Below are 16,431 nucleotides of genomic sequence, written 5' to 3'. Positions count from 1 at the left end.
AAAGAAATTTCAAGCGCAGTGGAGTGATTCTTTACGTCGTTTAAAGTCTTTTTACGCGGTATATTATCCCAGTTCCTTTGAATTTAGGGGTCGAACGGAGAATTTTCGTTGGGGTAAGACTGGTTCCAGACTTTTCTGGACTCAATTGACCACGTCACCTCGCAGTTTGTTGATGGAAGCTTTAGGATACTGCCTACGAGATTGACTGTGCTGTAGATTGAGGACAAAAAGGCCGGAAGAGTTATGACAGATATGCTCCTGATGCGTAAACCACCAAGTCTAAAGGGGAGGGTAGCTTGCGTCTAGGCGTTGTGGGTGACATGGATGTTGAGAATAGCTAATAAACGATGTAAAACCTACATAAATAATACCACTTATTAATTATTTATAAAACTACATCTACTATGTCATCCCTAATGATTTCAAGGAAGAGATTGCAAACATCGTGTAGTAATTTAAGTTTAGAATCGAAAATGTATGCTGGATGAGATATGCAGTAAATTAATGTAAAATAAAATTTTACAATTTTGTTTGTTTTCATCTACCATAGCCTACTATCTAGCAGTAAGCATTAATAAGTATCAAAAACTTAATTATTTTATTCAGCAGTACGTACAACAACTCACCAAAGTTTTATCGCATTCTGATGAATAATAATAAATTGCAACGGGACAAACATCTAAATATTCACTTATCCTTCAGGGTTAGTTATAAAATATAACCTCGCACGGCTACATGTATTACTAACATCTATCAATATACCCATACCTCCAACGAACACTACGCCAACTTCATTTTAGGACCTGTTCTGTTTTTATTTTGTTTTTGTTTCTTTTTTTTCATAAAATACGTTCTTTTGTTTTTTTTCGAATTTTGTTTTTTGTTTCTTTATTTATATTTTCGCAAATTTTGGGGGGCATAATATTAGTAAATAAATATGGCTGTTTACAAAAATAAGACAAAATGACCAACAAATGTAAGCATAATGTTCATTGGAGGTATCGATCTAGACTATTTTCATACCGCATGTTGACACCAATATGTAACTAAGCGAAACCCTCAACTTGCGAGGAATGATTTTTATTTATAGTATATCTCAGTACAGAGTACTAAAAAAACCGACCTCAAAAGTACGTGGAATTGCACCTATTTGCCAAGTTTTATTGAAATATCCCCTAGTTTGCCATTATACAGGACTTGACACAGGAGATAATAAAAATCGGTTCTCACTACTCAAAGTATATTGAGAGATAAAAACGCCTTGAATTGGAGAATAGCAAAATCAACCATTAAAATAATTTATCTTTAAGTAAAATTTAGGCGCTATTTATACAAATGAATGTTCATGCGTGATCAGCCACCCTTAGAGGTGGATCATTTTCTTCAAAATGAAAGGGGACAACTATGGAAGTACGCTCTTTCCAACAAAAAATAATCATGAAAATCGGTTCACAAATACCGGAGTTATCGCGTAACATATGTACATACAAAAAAAAACAACTTTTTTTGAAGTCGGTAAAAATACCTTTTGAAATTGGAAATAAAACTATTTATTCGGATTTAAATCGCGTACTTATATCTGCTTTTCAAGTAATCCAACGTTTCAGGCCCTTTACAGGTCCCATGGGGTTACGGCAAAAAATGCGACTTAGATCCGTAAAAAATAGTTTAAATTCCAACGTGTAACAGTCACGAAAACCTAAGAAGTCGATTATTATCGGTATAAATTTGAAAAATCGAGTGGTGGTATCGTTTTGAATGTGGAATGTCTGAACTGCCTCAGTGGCCTAACGGTTACAATACAACGTTACGAAGCCGGATTGCCACGCAGAGATCCCAGACTCGATTCCCGGGCAGGGAGAAACATTTTCATGGCCTACGTTCATTTCTCTCGTGAGTTTGGGTGTAATTTTTGGTTGTCTATGTGTGTGTCCATGGCACCCGCGACACAGGGTTTCTCTAGTGCGGGGCTATGTTGAGTATATGAGTTATGTGATGTGTACCTAAGGTAAAATACACGACGGCTAGCAGACAATATTTTGTTTTTGAAAGCTGTGAATCCACTGTTGAATATAGACCTCCATTAACGATCGCCACAACGACCGGTTTTTCTCTGCTCTTCCCGCAATCATCACCGTCGGTTCTCCTTGCGGGAGAGCCTTCTAACGCTACCTTTTTAGTATGCTGTCACCACTCGAGAACTCGACGGCTATATAGTATGGTGTAGTATGACATAACGGGCTGGTATCCAACTGGTATGCATCTCGACTACTAGACGCCTATTTTGTGTCTAGTGGGTGCCGAGTCATACTAATGGCGCCCAAGCTCCTCCAGGAATCTCAGCCTCCTTTTGGGTCTGCTGGAGATTTTCGGGAACGACCTCGGTACTGCAAGGAGTTACGCTCTGTAATTGGCCACGTCGGAGCAATGTAGTAGGATATACGCAGACTCATCGGCCCGATCGGCCATCTTTTCTACGAACAATGTGTCCCGCACACTACCACTTAAGTTTAACAATTCTCTGGGCTCCTGTAATCCTGGTTCTTTTGCGGATCTCGTCATTACAAATCGAATTTGTAATGACGAGATCCGCCTCCATTGACAAACGTCTCCATTGACCAGATTTCAGTGACAATAGAGCTCCCTGTGAAAGAGTTTTCAATACCACTAACATGACATCCTAGGGGTTGGGTGCTTGGAGACTCATATTACAAGCTCTGCTTAGTTTGGGCTCCAGTCTCTCACAATACATTAGCGTATGTAATAATATGTTCTCTACTGTAATTTTAGTTTGTTTTGTATTGTAGAAATAAATAAAGATATATTATTATTATTATATTAATTTTATTAATTTCATCCAAGGAAGTACTGCCACCTTAGCTATTTCTGCCGTTCAGCAGTAATTTAAGCATTTCTGAATTCTGATTTTGAAAGGTAAGGGGTGCTGGTGAAATTACAAGCATGTGGGACTTGCCCATTTATGTCTCAGGATGACGGGCGCAGTGGCAGTGCCCCGCAGAACTTAACGACTTAAAACTCTGGGTGCCACTGATACTATCGCGGCCGCCGCGCGGCTGCATCGCTTCTAACAGCGGCTAATTTGGACGCACCCTTATTAGCAACCACAATTAAGACAAAAATATCTGATATTTAGTTACTGAGGTGATTTTTTTTTATTATTTATTTAATTAACTGTATAATCACTAGCTAAAGCGTGATCAACCCATTTTGTTACATCCTGTCTTTATCAGTATATTTCAATCTGTTTGTTAAACATGACACATCAATTTCCAATTTATTCACCCAAAGCAAGTTCTCGTAACACGTCTAAACAGAACGAGGCTATTGATCGAATATTTGTCGACAAAATATCCTTCGGCGTACGACCAGGAATTCTAAATTTGTAGGATAATAGCCGAGTATTGCTTGGACCTTATAATACGTTTTATTGTGTAGTAGAAAGCAACTAATAGCAACGGCAATTACCTGTGCCATATAGATTATCTAAAAAGCGTAATTTAAAATTATTTTGCATAGAATATCGTTCATATCTCCATATAGTCGTCATAGAAAGAAAACTTCAGTTACGCATGAAAATTTATTATAACAAATTTTTGCTGAAGCAAAACTTATAAACCTCTTCCTTTAGAGACTATATAACTGCCTCTGTGGCTGAACGGTTACCATGCCGGACTGCTACGGAGAGGTCCAATAGAAATATAGCCCGAGAGAAATATTTGTATGGCCTACATTTATTTCTCTCGTAAGTATGGGTGTAATTTATGGTTGTCTATGTGTGTGTCCATGGCACCCGCGACACAAGGTTTCCGTAGTGCGGGGCTATGTTGCCTGTGTGCGTTATTATTATACAACCTCAAATGGCTTTAGTTGACCGCGTAACAGCGTTGATGTTGAATGAATCACATTGGAAAAAATATACGTATAGTAAAATTGAGTAAATGCACTGATTACTATACGGTGTGAAAACACAATTCCTAAAAATATTCACGATAGAAAAAAAAATACAAACTTACCTCGAAATTTTACAAGATAACAGCGGTTATTCAATAGGTACTTGACATATACCAATGATTCTTTCATATTAACTAAACTAAATGGAACACGTACACTACACGATATACATTTTTGAAACGGCTTTATTTTCATTTGTAAGAAAATAAATTCTGAAATAAAGCCAGTGTCCCTGCGGCTCGACCCAAGAAAAATGAACTGTATTAACACGGAAAAATTTTGAATTCTAGCTGAGGTAGTATTGGCCCTTGAGGCGAAGTGCGGCGCAAAATGGACGTGATGTAATATTGTTTAATTTCCATGCAATGAAGACGACGATACGTAGCTTTTTCAACAATTAGGAATCTGCCCTATCTTCTAATAGCGACATACTATGATTACACGCAAAATAGGCGCCTTGACGTCGAGTTGCGGACACTAGCCCGTTACACCAAGTACCAAGTACTATGATGTCACTTATAAAGACGAGAACCTACGTTAGAAATGTAATCCATGTTGATATTTAGTGATGCCGTGCTCGATATTCATCTAATAAAGATCTTTTGAAAACCTTTTGCCACATAGTTGTAAAAAGATTTTAAAATTAATATAGTTCCCATACATGTGAAGGGCGCTGTTAATTTAGAGATCACTGCAAGAAATATAAATTAATGAAAACTTATTTTTATGTAAACACAAACAAATTAATTACTAAATAACGAGAAGCTGATTGCACTTATGTAATTAATAGATTCAGGCGTTACTTTGCGGAAGTCCATGTTAATAAAAATGGAAGTAACTTATTTGCTACTCCGCGAACCCAAATTGGGTAGCAAATAGCAAATTAACATACTTCCATTTTTATTGATTGCGTTTATCTTTTTTTAAATATTTCCTATATTTTAAAAGCGTGTATTTTGTTTTAGATTTGTGATAAATTTTGACTATTTTTCTTCCTTTTCAAGGTGCTTAAAAGACTAGTACCGAATTAGTATGGAGCCTGGTACTTTTTTCTCAGAAAAATTTAACCAGTCTCAGCTTTTTTGCTAGATATAAGCTTGAAACAAAGAACTTAGTGGAATATTAAAAAAATATTGTGACATGCTTAGAATAATAACGCATAGAATGATAGTATCATATTAAACGAACTGTCACAAGTGAGGCAAAAATCAAATTCATGTAGGCTAGTTTTAGTAGTAGGTTAATTTTCGGTTTTAATGAATATTTATATAAAAATACAAGTTGAAACGCGTTACTTCCTTGTGGAATGTGATGTTAGTATCTATTTTATGTTTGTCTGACGTATTTTTACACTCATTTACCGCACATTTCGTCATTTTTAGCTAAAATTCTTGAGCTGTTCGCGGTGCAAGTTGACTTTGAGCACTGAAGGCCCGCCCGCTCGTGTAGGCCCATTGGGAGCGCTTCAATTTGCCTCACTTAGCATGTGCGGACTAGGTTTCTATGCGTTATTATTCTAAGGTGACATATATTTGTTTTTTATTGATTAAAACAAAAATGTGGTAGACATGTTTGTATAACTATCAGCAACAATTCTAAAAAAAGTCCAAAAAGCAGCAACAATTAAACGCTAAATTATTCAAAAACTTGAAATAAATTTATTTGACTCAATTTTTTTTAAATATTAGTTTCACGGCATCGGAATAAATCCATCAAGATAAATCTTCAATTTTTATTTTCCTATCTTTCTTTTGTAACAATAATGACATTGACATCTGATCTGTCATTGTCAAACAATTACATAAAATCTGTTTCGTTCCATGGAATTCCGTTCCATTTTACGTTACACGGTATTAAAAATCCTTAACGATTGTTTAGAAATTGCAGGTCAAAAAATACTTTACAAAAATCCCACTGATAGCCTGATTAAATTTTCCATTTATTTTAGTACCAACAACGAAACATCTCTATTGAATTGCCATTGAGTGTGGACCAGATCTGTATATACTACTGGGGGAAGTTTTAATTTATGCCAACAGTTTCTTTTGTTTCTTTTCACTGTTATAATTGGGGATTGTATGCATATTAATTGTTCAAAGGAGATTTGAAACGTCCGTAAATGTATTCTAAGATCAATAACTTTATTTGTCGAAATATCTTCTGTATTTATAACAAAGGTTCTACTAGTTACGAAATGGGCGCTGTTACATAAATTAAGGGATTTTTTTTCTCCCATTATTAAAAAATTAAATGGAAAACGTAGCCACCCTTCAAGATGACAAAGCGATATGCCTGTGAGGCCCGAAACCAAAGCTCGTTTATAATGTTATTTCGTTCCTTTCATTGGCAACCAATCGATAGGCTTTGATATGATGTTGATTTAATCGTGCTGGCTTTTATTTAGGGCATCGGAAATGTTAATATAAGCCTTGGCAACATTTGCCGAATACGTTTCAATGTTACCACTATAATAAAATAATAATAGAATGAAATCAGAAATCTATTATCTGTAACATTGATTTTAATGAATATTATGATATTTATTTATTTTTTGTGAATTTACTCCACTAGTTTGTTATAATTATTAATACAAAGATCGAACACATAGAAAATCTTTTTCGACTCGATGGGATTTGAGTCCACGACCATACAGCATCGTAATATTGCTCGTACCAACTGAGCTACGGGTCAAGTTATCGAGTTGTCGAAATTATCCTATGTGAAATGTAACTATTTTCCCGGATTTCAATACGCGATTCCAATTCGGAAAAATAGTTTCATTTCCTATGGGTAACAATCGCGAAAACCTAAGAACTCGATATTATCCTATGTGTTTTTTGTTAAAGACCTGTGCACTGGATCTTTCGGCATTCTGTCTTATAGTGAGAAATTTTAGAACCTTCTTCGTCGCAGCTAGTCCCGATTATGAATACAAATATCGAACACAAAGAAAAATTCCTTCGATCAGACAGGACTAGAAGCAGAGTCTTTAAATTAGCCGCTGTTAACCGCGCTGCAGCAGCGCTGCAGCCGCGCGACTATCACTTTTCATACAATTCCAGACGCGCTGCAGCAGCGCGACGGTCGCGCGGCCGCCGCGCGGTTGCAGCGCTTCTAGAAATTGTATGAACAGTGACAATCGCGCGGCCGGCGCGCGGCTGTAGCACTGCTGCAGCGCTGCTGCAACGTCGCGCGGTTGCAGCGCGGCTGAAGTGCAACCAAATTTTTAGTGATGTTTTATCTTTCGACTCAGTTACACGATGGATTCTGACGAAGAAACGTTTTCGTTTTCGTTTCACTTATTTTGTTAAAACTGAAAAAAAAATTAAAAAGAATACTAGAACGTATTATTATAATAGACAACGTATAACCGACACTGCCGATCGACAACGAGAATTATAGACGTTTTCGAGTTGTTTGGGAGTGCTTATTGAGAATATGGCATTAATTTCTAAATCCAAGATGGTTGCCAAGAATTTTCAAAAGTTTATTTTTGGTAATCCTTATGGGAATGGCATTTATATCTGAATACATGATGGCTCACACGACTTTTCTAAATGCAAGATGGCGGGCACGATTTGTCAAATAATGGCAAGTTGGGTATCGTTTTCGAGATATTTGGGGGTGCTCATTACGAATATAGCATTTATTTGTAAATCCAAGATGGCAGACACGATTTTTCAAAAAAATGCAATTGGGTATTCTTTTCGAGGTATTTGAGGATGCTCAATACGAATATGGCACTCACTTCTAAATCCAAGATGGCGGGCACGATTTTTCGAATAATGGCAAGTTGGGTATCGTTTTCGAAGTATTTGGGGGTGCTCATTACGAATATAGCACTTTACTTATTTGTTTCGGACGGATGTCGGACGGAGATCGGGAGTAGACCCCCTGAGTGGCACTGCAATTGTTAGGTACAGGCGTGTCGCTTACCACCAGCCACACGACTTGTTCGTTCCATCACTTATAAAAGAAATTTGCGAAATGAGAATGTTCAGGAGAGAGATTTAAAGATTATGAAATTAGTCGAGTACTGCCATATTTCCCCGGGCGAACTGTTTTACAAGAAGCTCTGCTACTAAATGTGGTATATTTATTTACCCAAATATCAAGTAAGCCACGTAGTGTAAATAATTCCGGGATATGGTTTGGGCAACAGCGATAATTATAAGTTTTGAAACTAGTGTCCTTTGAAACTATAATACAGTTCAAAAATAAAGGAACAAAATCTCGACTCTGACGTCAGTTTCAAGATCAAGGCTACTGATAATCTTATATATTAGGGGTTAAAGTATGAAATTGCCGTTTTATTGCAATAGGTTCTTTGAATTTTCATAGAATCTTCATGGTTTGAGGTTTTCGAATGAAACTTTTTTCAAATGGTTTCTGTGATTTTTTTTTTTTTAATTTGAAACATTTGAATATCGACTTTCAATTGTTTTTGTTATTCAATTTAGACAAGAAAGATGGATACTGCGAAAATTCGAGTGATTTTTGAATACGAGTTCCGACGCGGAACTAACGCGGCAGAAACAGCCCGCAATATCAATGCTGCGTTTGGAGAGGGGTCTACTAATGAACGCACCGTGCGATTTTGGTTTAAACGCTTTCGTGATGGAAATTTCGACTTAAAGAACGAGCCACGAGGAAGACCGCCCACACAGGTGAATAACGATGAATTAAGAGAGATAGTGGAAGCCGATCCTAGTCAAACTACCCAGGAATTAGCGGCATGGTTTAACGTTACCTTACCCACAATATTGACTCACTTGCGTCAAATCAATAAAATAAAAAAATACGAAAAATGGGTGCCTCATGATTTGACTGATCTGCAGAAAGAAACGCGTGTTGAAACTTGTGTTGCCTTGTTGAACCGGTACAGAAATGAAGGAATATTGGATCGAATTGTAACATGTGATGAAAAGTGGATTCTTTATGATAACCGGAAAAGAAAAATGCAATGGCTGACCCCAGGTCAAATGCCACAACAGTGTCCTAAAGCAAAACTTACCAATAAAAAGGTAATGGTAACTGTTTGGTGGTCTCAGCATGGTGTTATTCACAATGGTTTCTCCGATCTGGTCAAGCAATAACGGCAGATGTCTATTGTGCCGAACTCCGAACCATGTTGACAAAACTAGCAGTAAAACAGCCCCGACTCATGAATCGATCTTCACCATTATTGCTCCACGACAACGCGAGACCTCACACAGCACGAGAAACCATTTTGACCCTTCAGGAACTGCAGTTAGAAACCATTCGTCATCCTCCGTATTCACCAGACCTTGCTCCAACGGACTACCATTTTTTTCGTGATTTGGACAATTATCTACGTGACAAGAAGTTTTCTTCCCAGGAGGCAGTACAAAATGCTTTCACACAGTTTGTGCAGTCTAGATCGTCGGAGTTCTATCGCAAAGGCATTAATAACCTTCCCATTAGATGGCAGCAATGTATAGATAATAATGGCAACTATTTTGATTAAATAAATTTATTAAAAATTTAAAAAATAAACAATTTAGATTTTCAGTACAAATCGGCAATTTCATACTTTAACCCCTATTATATCATATTCTCAGGCTTTCGTTTGTGTTGCATACTTTTGTAATTAAACTTTTTTCCGCACTTTGACTGTCAGCCGCGACCAAGGGATCTGTAAATGACCCGAAACATTGAATTGTTTGAAAAGACAAATATATCTAGATCCGAAAATATAGTTGTAATTCATATGTCTACTAAACTGTAATTGACAAGCTAGTCATATAAAACTACAACGATTGGCTAACTTACTTTTCTATGATTGTTTCAGATACCCTACGTCAAGATGGCCGGATTCTACTTACCAACACTAGCTCTATTGCTACTTGTAACAACGGCTTACGCACAAACTGGTAAGATATTTTATCATGTTGTCGGATACTTGATGTCGGATGAGGAGGACGTTATAGTTACAGAAATTAATATTAGCAAGATTATTTAATCACTTTTTACTTTTATTTAAACTCGTTTATAAGATACATTGCCCTGAGAAGATTGAGAGTTTTTACAGCTCCTTGTAAAAGAGTTCGACCAGAGAAGTAGGCATAAGCCCCAGGCCATGTAGTCAATACCAACATCCGTTCAGTAGATTTTCAGTTTATCGCAATCAGACAGACAGACAGACAGACGTACTGATGTAGTGATTATACATTACATTATAGATATGTAACTTGTCTATATTTTATACATAAAATGTACGAAAGTGATTTAGGAAGATTATTGTTCTACGATGCGGTGCAGTGCGGCTTGCCATAATGTGCGTGAGCCTTTAGAATATTTAGATACTTTGAGTTATTGCTTGCTATTATCAGCGAATTTTTTTTCTAAAATCTGGCCGCCCTAGGCCCGGGCCTAGTGGGCCTTAGAGCAAATCCGCCAGTGGAAATACTGCCAGCTTACCTATTTTTATCGCCTAGTAGACTTGTGCCTGATTGGTCTTTAAAGGGAGCGATCCTATCTAGTTCAATCGGTCGACTAAACTAGGTCGGCCTTCTAGTCCATTTAAGCCATCTAGTACGTTTAGTTGTCTTGCCCTAACTCAGACATTGAACAAACGCTCCAAACCAGTCATTTTATTCACACAAACTACTACGGACACAAAAAAACAAAAAAATATTTTTTTTTGCAAATGATCAAATCTTGCTTGAATTACACTGTTAAATTAATATTACAATTTTTTCAGACCTTTTCGTGCTTTAAAAATTTTTTAAATTGACACAACCAATGTTATTCCAAACATTTCACCCAATATTCTTCTCAGGGTAATAAATATCTTATGAATTATATTAAAAATTGATCCAAATAAATATTACCGTGTTTAAACTAACTCATTAAGTCTATGCGCACCCATCAGTAGAGTTAGCACGATACGTAACGATAGAGTGCGCATCTATGTTGCTCTCACACAAGTCATGCCCTGTTGTACTAGCCCTTCTGATATAATATATGAAAAAACATGTTCCATCTCGTTAGTAACTCCATTTATTTATCAAAACAAACATCTAAAAAAAATAGAGTGTATAATATAGGTCGAAAGCAAACTGGAGAGTACAAAATCCACCCAATAAACCTTTCGGACCTAATGGAAAAAAAATCCGAAATGCTTAAAACCTGACAACGGTGGCGCGTCCCGAATGCACAATGCAACACAAAGTGTAATTTTTTCTCAAAATTGAAACCGTATATCAATATTACTTGCATACACTTTAGTTCTCATATAATAAATTAGATGCTAATAATAATCTGAATTTCACAATAAACTAGACAATAGTTTTATCACAATACCAAGATTGCTACGTGCCTCAAGTTTACTCTGGAATTCGGTGGTCGTTACTAATCACGCTACACATCACCGGTGAATCATTTTAGAAGCTTCGCAATTCGTTCATATTATTCGTCCATTACGCCCCTACGGCTGGAGAGAACAGGTGGATGATTTGTTGCCGATTTTAGGACTTCTAGCATGTAAATATCTAATTCGGTGGATTTGATCCAGGTTGATTCCTGAATTCGATGTATACGATATTTCAAAAAGCAAATGTATACATATAATATTTTTTATAACATGTGTTGTAACAAAAAGAGTGTAAAAATAATTTATTGGTTTTAAAAGTTATGTCGTTTACGAGAAATATCAATAATATATATATTTTCTGAATCCCGTGGCCTTGGTTTCGGTGGAATTTATGCCGCCGAATTCAGAAAAGCTTCCGCCGAAGTAGGAAAAACCTGACATCAAAGCCATATTTTCTCTGAAAAGGAAGAATTTTATACGTTTTTTCGTATAAATGTTTAGTAAATATTATTCATTTTCACAATTTTATATTAGTACTTGCTTCCCGGTGAAAATGAATAAAGAAAATCAAAACAGAATAGAAAAATTGGAAATCAAGAAGATGCAGGGACGAACTAGTAAAGCAAAAATAACAAGCGATATAATGAAAGGTTTAAAAGAAACATTAGACAGAGGTATGCGAAGAAAAAGCGGAAGGAAAGATTTTGAAGTTACATGCATTAATTACCTCGTCATGTATAAAAAGTAATGAAAGATATTAATCGCGCAAGTTCCAAAAAAACTGATTCCTTTTGTAGCTGCAGATGGCGTACTAAATTTTTTTTTCATAAGTGATACGGAAATACTTTTTGTGATAGAAAAAAGGTTGAACAACCAAACTGAAAACTGATTTTCATTAGTAGTATATCATAAGGTGAAATTTGTTTGCGTTGTTCTGTTCTTCGATTTATAAATTAATTTTAGTTCTTAAAGCTTGATTTGATAGTTAGTCATATTAGTAAATGTTTTTGTAGATTATTGAATGTTTTTTTGCCTTTTTCATAAAATTTTATGCGAAAATTATGCGTTTTATTAAATTATTCTGATTTCATCAAATATGTCATTAACTGTTAAGAACCTAGTTGCCCAATTAACGGTAGCTGATGTAAGTTTGACTTCTTTTTCCTTCTCGCTCAATGTTTTTCCTGAAGTTAAGAAAACAAATTCGACCACCGAAATCAGAGATCTTAACCCTTCTAGGAAAAATGGCCATTATATATATTATATATTATTTTATTCTGTACAACCTGTGTTTTCACAATCATATGAATAATGAATTATAATCATCCGAACACCTAAAATATCCGAAGATAATAAAATGGAAACTTATAAAGTATCTACTGAATGAAGTCAATTGAAAACTTACGTACCACTTAACCATTTTCAGAAGAAACCGATACACCAACGGTTGTAACAACAACCAAATCATCCCCCACCAGCACCAACCAGCCTTCCACTACCATTGCTTGGGAGACAGAAACCCTGAATGAGGGTCAAGCAATACAGAAGGCGCTGCAGTACTTGCTGCAGCATCGCGATGCGGATTGGGGATGGGGAAACGATACTCATCACGTCATGTTGACTTTACAGGTGGGTGGACGTTTTCTTATTCAGGTATACAATTTTTGAGGAATCCCAAATGGATCACCAGTCTATGCTCTTGTTTATTTCATAGAAAAGCTAAGCTAAGGGATAAATTCAGATGATGAAAAGCAACAGATTTCTGTATACTACTACTGCAGCATTAAATTACAATCGGTAACTACTCTTCCCTTTTCTTGGAGAATCAAGCTTTTTAATATGCTGGGTAATGAACAAGCGATTCAAGTGCGAACATAAACCTACTTCAATTATAAAAAAAAAATTATCTATCCCTTAATCCGACTCTCTGCTCTTCATTTCTAGGGAAATATCCTGTTTCTGTTGTTAGTTACCTACTGTACCTATTGTAACAATAATAACCGATTGTCAATGTCACAGCTGGCAAATAACACTGGCAAAGAGATCGAGCAACAAGCCCTGGAGATGCAGCTGTCAGCGAAGCAGATGGAAATCGAAATCCTGCTCATGATGTCCAAGTAAGTGCTACTCTAAAGATGGTATGTCCACGTCCTGCTTTCCTAATCCTAGAGTTTTCTACAAAAGTGAAGTTCTGCAATTGATCATGCCATATTAGTGTGAAAAAATAGGACTGGTATAATACTTATTACAAGTATAATAACCTTATGGTCGTACACCCCAGTTGCTGAGGTATGACGGAGTATTTTATAGACGCTAGCTTACTACAAGCAGAGAACTGACATTTCTACGAAGAGTTTTTTGTAATTTTTTTTCCTACGTTTCATTTCCATTTCTCACCACATCTTCTTTCACCGATAAAGCATGTGCTATTTTTATTCTATGTCTTAGTTTGTCATAGTCAACAAACGAACAATTTTTAGTTTAAGCTCATGCCGGTAACCAAATCATGTATCTTATATTTTCGAGACAGCGTTCTTGTCACTTCGGCCTGATAACTTAATGTATCTATTCGCGTCTACAAATCACGGAAATTCCACGCTAACCATCAAATTCTCCACCTCACCACAGCCCTAGGAACCATCAGGGGTTGAATTTTGGGAGATGTGTGCATTGCTTACTCGGTACTCTTTCTAGCCCGTACTTGCTAGGTTCTAGTCTCACATTAGTTTGCTACATATAAAATTAATCTCTATTGAAGGCACCACGAATCTCCACCACCGCTGGGCCGCCTAGCTGCCTACACTCTTGCTCTCGGCGCTCTCTGCAAGGATCCTCGCTCCTTCCATGGCCGAGACCTGGTGGCTGCATTACTCCACCGAGAGCCTCCACATGACCTTGAGTTTGCATATGCTACCCTTGCTGCGTGTTCTTCGGCCGCCCATGTTAGACGTCGCCATATAAGACGTTTGTTGGACATTGCTAATGCTGCTGCTGACCATAGTCTTGGTAAGTTAAATTTTTGGGATCACACAACCAATACCGGTACCTTTACTGGTCGAAAAAAGCTTCTCTTAAATCGTAACAACGAAAATGGGGCCATAAGGTGTTTATTTGTGTTGTCAATTTCGTATTGTGAAAAAGATGGATCTGATTCAATAAGACCGAAATGAAACCAAGATTGATTACTTTATTTTTACGCCCCGCTTTTATTATTCATGTCGCGTTGGTTAAGTAGAATAAAAAGGCTTTTATAGCTTCACAATCTTCGTAATAAATCCGCCTTGGTCACAAAACAAGTATTATACTGGTTTGCAGATACGATCTCCATGGTCATTCTCGCTTTGCGCTGCGTAGTTCAAGACCACCGCCATCGCAGTCTGCTCCATTTCGTTCGACGACCAATGGCCGGCCTTGCTCGTCAGCAACACCCTGATGGCAGCTTTGGAAGTCTTACCACTACTGCTTTAGCTATTCAGGTATGACTAATAACTATTAGGTCTTAACTTAAATTTATCTATTTATAAGAAGATTTCGCCGATCTGTCCCGGCATCGACTCCTTAACGATGCCTTCGACCATCTACCACCATTGCAGGTTGACTCCATTCAAATCAAAAAGTTTTGCGAGTACTCGCAAGTGTTAGACAGCTCTAAAACTATTACTTCAAAGACAAATATGTGTCCAACAATATTTTGATTTTCTTGAAAAACATTACAATTCCAGGCTCTCGAAGATTCAGACAGTGGTCCAGGTGCACACCAGCACTGGAGTCTTCCAGCAGCTCGCAAATGGCTCCTTGAACGTCAGAATCCCGACGGTGGGTGGGGAGACGTAGCAAAGACCGCTGCAGCGGTTGCAGCTCTGACACCGGCATCTTTGGCAGCAGTACGTCCTCCACATTGCAGCGATAAATTGTTGGAGAGTCGTCATGAACCTTTAGGTAAACATGTAATACATACCTACTTTGTTGATACATATGTCACGAAGGAAACAAATTCATTTTGTACGAGTTCATTCGTCATGTCTCGGAATTTTAATAAACGTCGTGTGGATTCTGTGCTATCATTCCCATTGCTTAATGACAAATTTAATGTGAAAATTCTGCCATATCCTATCTTTATTAGTTTAGAACTACATTTTTTCTTAGGCCTATCAAGCCAGGTTAGTTTATAGACATTATTATCCAAAGTCTAAGGTGTTACCTTTGTCTAAGGGTTTTTTTAACAGATCTTTCATTCGATTCTCAATAATATGCTTGATGAACTTTCAGACAGCAACGGTGGTGATGGCAGCCTGAAACTGGCTTACCAATCTGGCCATACCAGCAACGATTCTGACGCCCGCAACGTATCTTTCACGTACACCTTGTGGTTGGGCACCAACGTGACTGAGAACTACACCCTGTACATGGTTGCTCCGAGGTAGGATATCTTTAATTTTTGTTATATCAAGCTTTTATCTAAGGGATCCTTTTTGATGATTGATTTAGATCTCCCTTTGAAAGTACATTGTCTTAAATTTTATTCACTCCAAATCACACGTCTGTAAATACATGGTAAATATGAACCATTGTATCCCAGGGATTGATAATTGAATGAAATTTTTAGTTAACATAAGGATATATTTTTTGACAATTTGTCAAAAACAAGGAACAGCGTTTGTATCAAAAAATCATATCACCAGGTATGTGCAACTTAAACATTGGTCCTTCGAGCCGTATTGAGCATTAGCACTCCGCGTTGAGAATGTCCCAGAGTTGACTGAATCAGTTCTATTAGGACTGACTGATCTGGGTAGTACCTTCGGAGTTAGTTATCCTAGTCCCTTCAGCACATGAAATTCTCTAATTAACTACCAGATAGTTATGTAGTCAGGCGCGTATATTTTGTGCAAAATGTCTCTTCTAGACGGAGGAGGTACTAGACATTTCCAGTAGTAGTGATCTAATAGTAGGCTCCCTAACCTCATTTCAGTTTTCAATTACCTCTAACGTATCTATGAAGATCTTTCACATGATAAACTCATAAGTTTAAAATGCGCAATAGTGCAGGTGCATTTATTGTGCTCCGAAATACAATTACATTACTTTATCGAGGCTATAATTTTAATATGAACCTATGCTTT

At 37.0% G+C, this 16,431-nt stretch overlaps 1 protein-coding gene across 4 annotated transcripts in view; it reads left to right on the top strand.

Moving 5' to 3' along the window:
• LOC113240123 (uncharacterized protein CG3556) overlaps positions 1-16,431 on the top strand; it is a 231,470-nt gene that overhangs the window by 211,660 nt on the left and 3,379 nt on the right. For 2 of the 4 annotated variants that reach the window (XR_003311237.1, XM_026477347.1), the window contains exons 3-9: positions 9,785-9,866; positions 12,735-12,937; positions 13,328-13,425; positions 14,064-14,314; positions 14,624-14,784; positions 15,031-15,247; positions 15,578-15,728. Coding sequence is in view for 3 of the 4 variants with exons in the window: in XM_026477347.1 (XP_026333132.1) it covers positions 9,800-9,866; positions 12,735-12,937; positions 13,328-13,425; positions 14,064-14,314; positions 14,624-14,784; positions 15,031-15,247; positions 15,578-15,728 (1,148 nt within the window). In the remaining variant the exon portion in view is untranslated. The remainder of the gene's footprint in view (positions 1-9,784; positions 9,867-12,734; positions 12,938-13,327; positions 13,426-14,063; positions 14,315-14,623; positions 14,785-15,030; positions 15,248-15,577; positions 15,729-16,431) is intronic. The other 2 variants (XM_026477349.1, XM_026477348.1) reach the window with 2 other exon arrangements.

Source organism: Hyposmocoma kahamanoa, unplaced genomic scaffold (genome assembly GCF_003589595.1).
Source record: "Hyposmocoma kahamanoa isolate Upper Pololo Valley unplaced genomic scaffold, ASM358959v1 120, whole genome shotgun sequence".
Classification (NCBI taxonomy): Eukaryota; Metazoa; Arthropoda; class Insecta; order Lepidoptera; family Cosmopterigidae; genus Hyposmocoma; species Hyposmocoma kahamanoa.
Note: the sequence above shows the minus strand (reverse complement) of the source record. Positions and strands in the feature narration are given on the sequence as shown.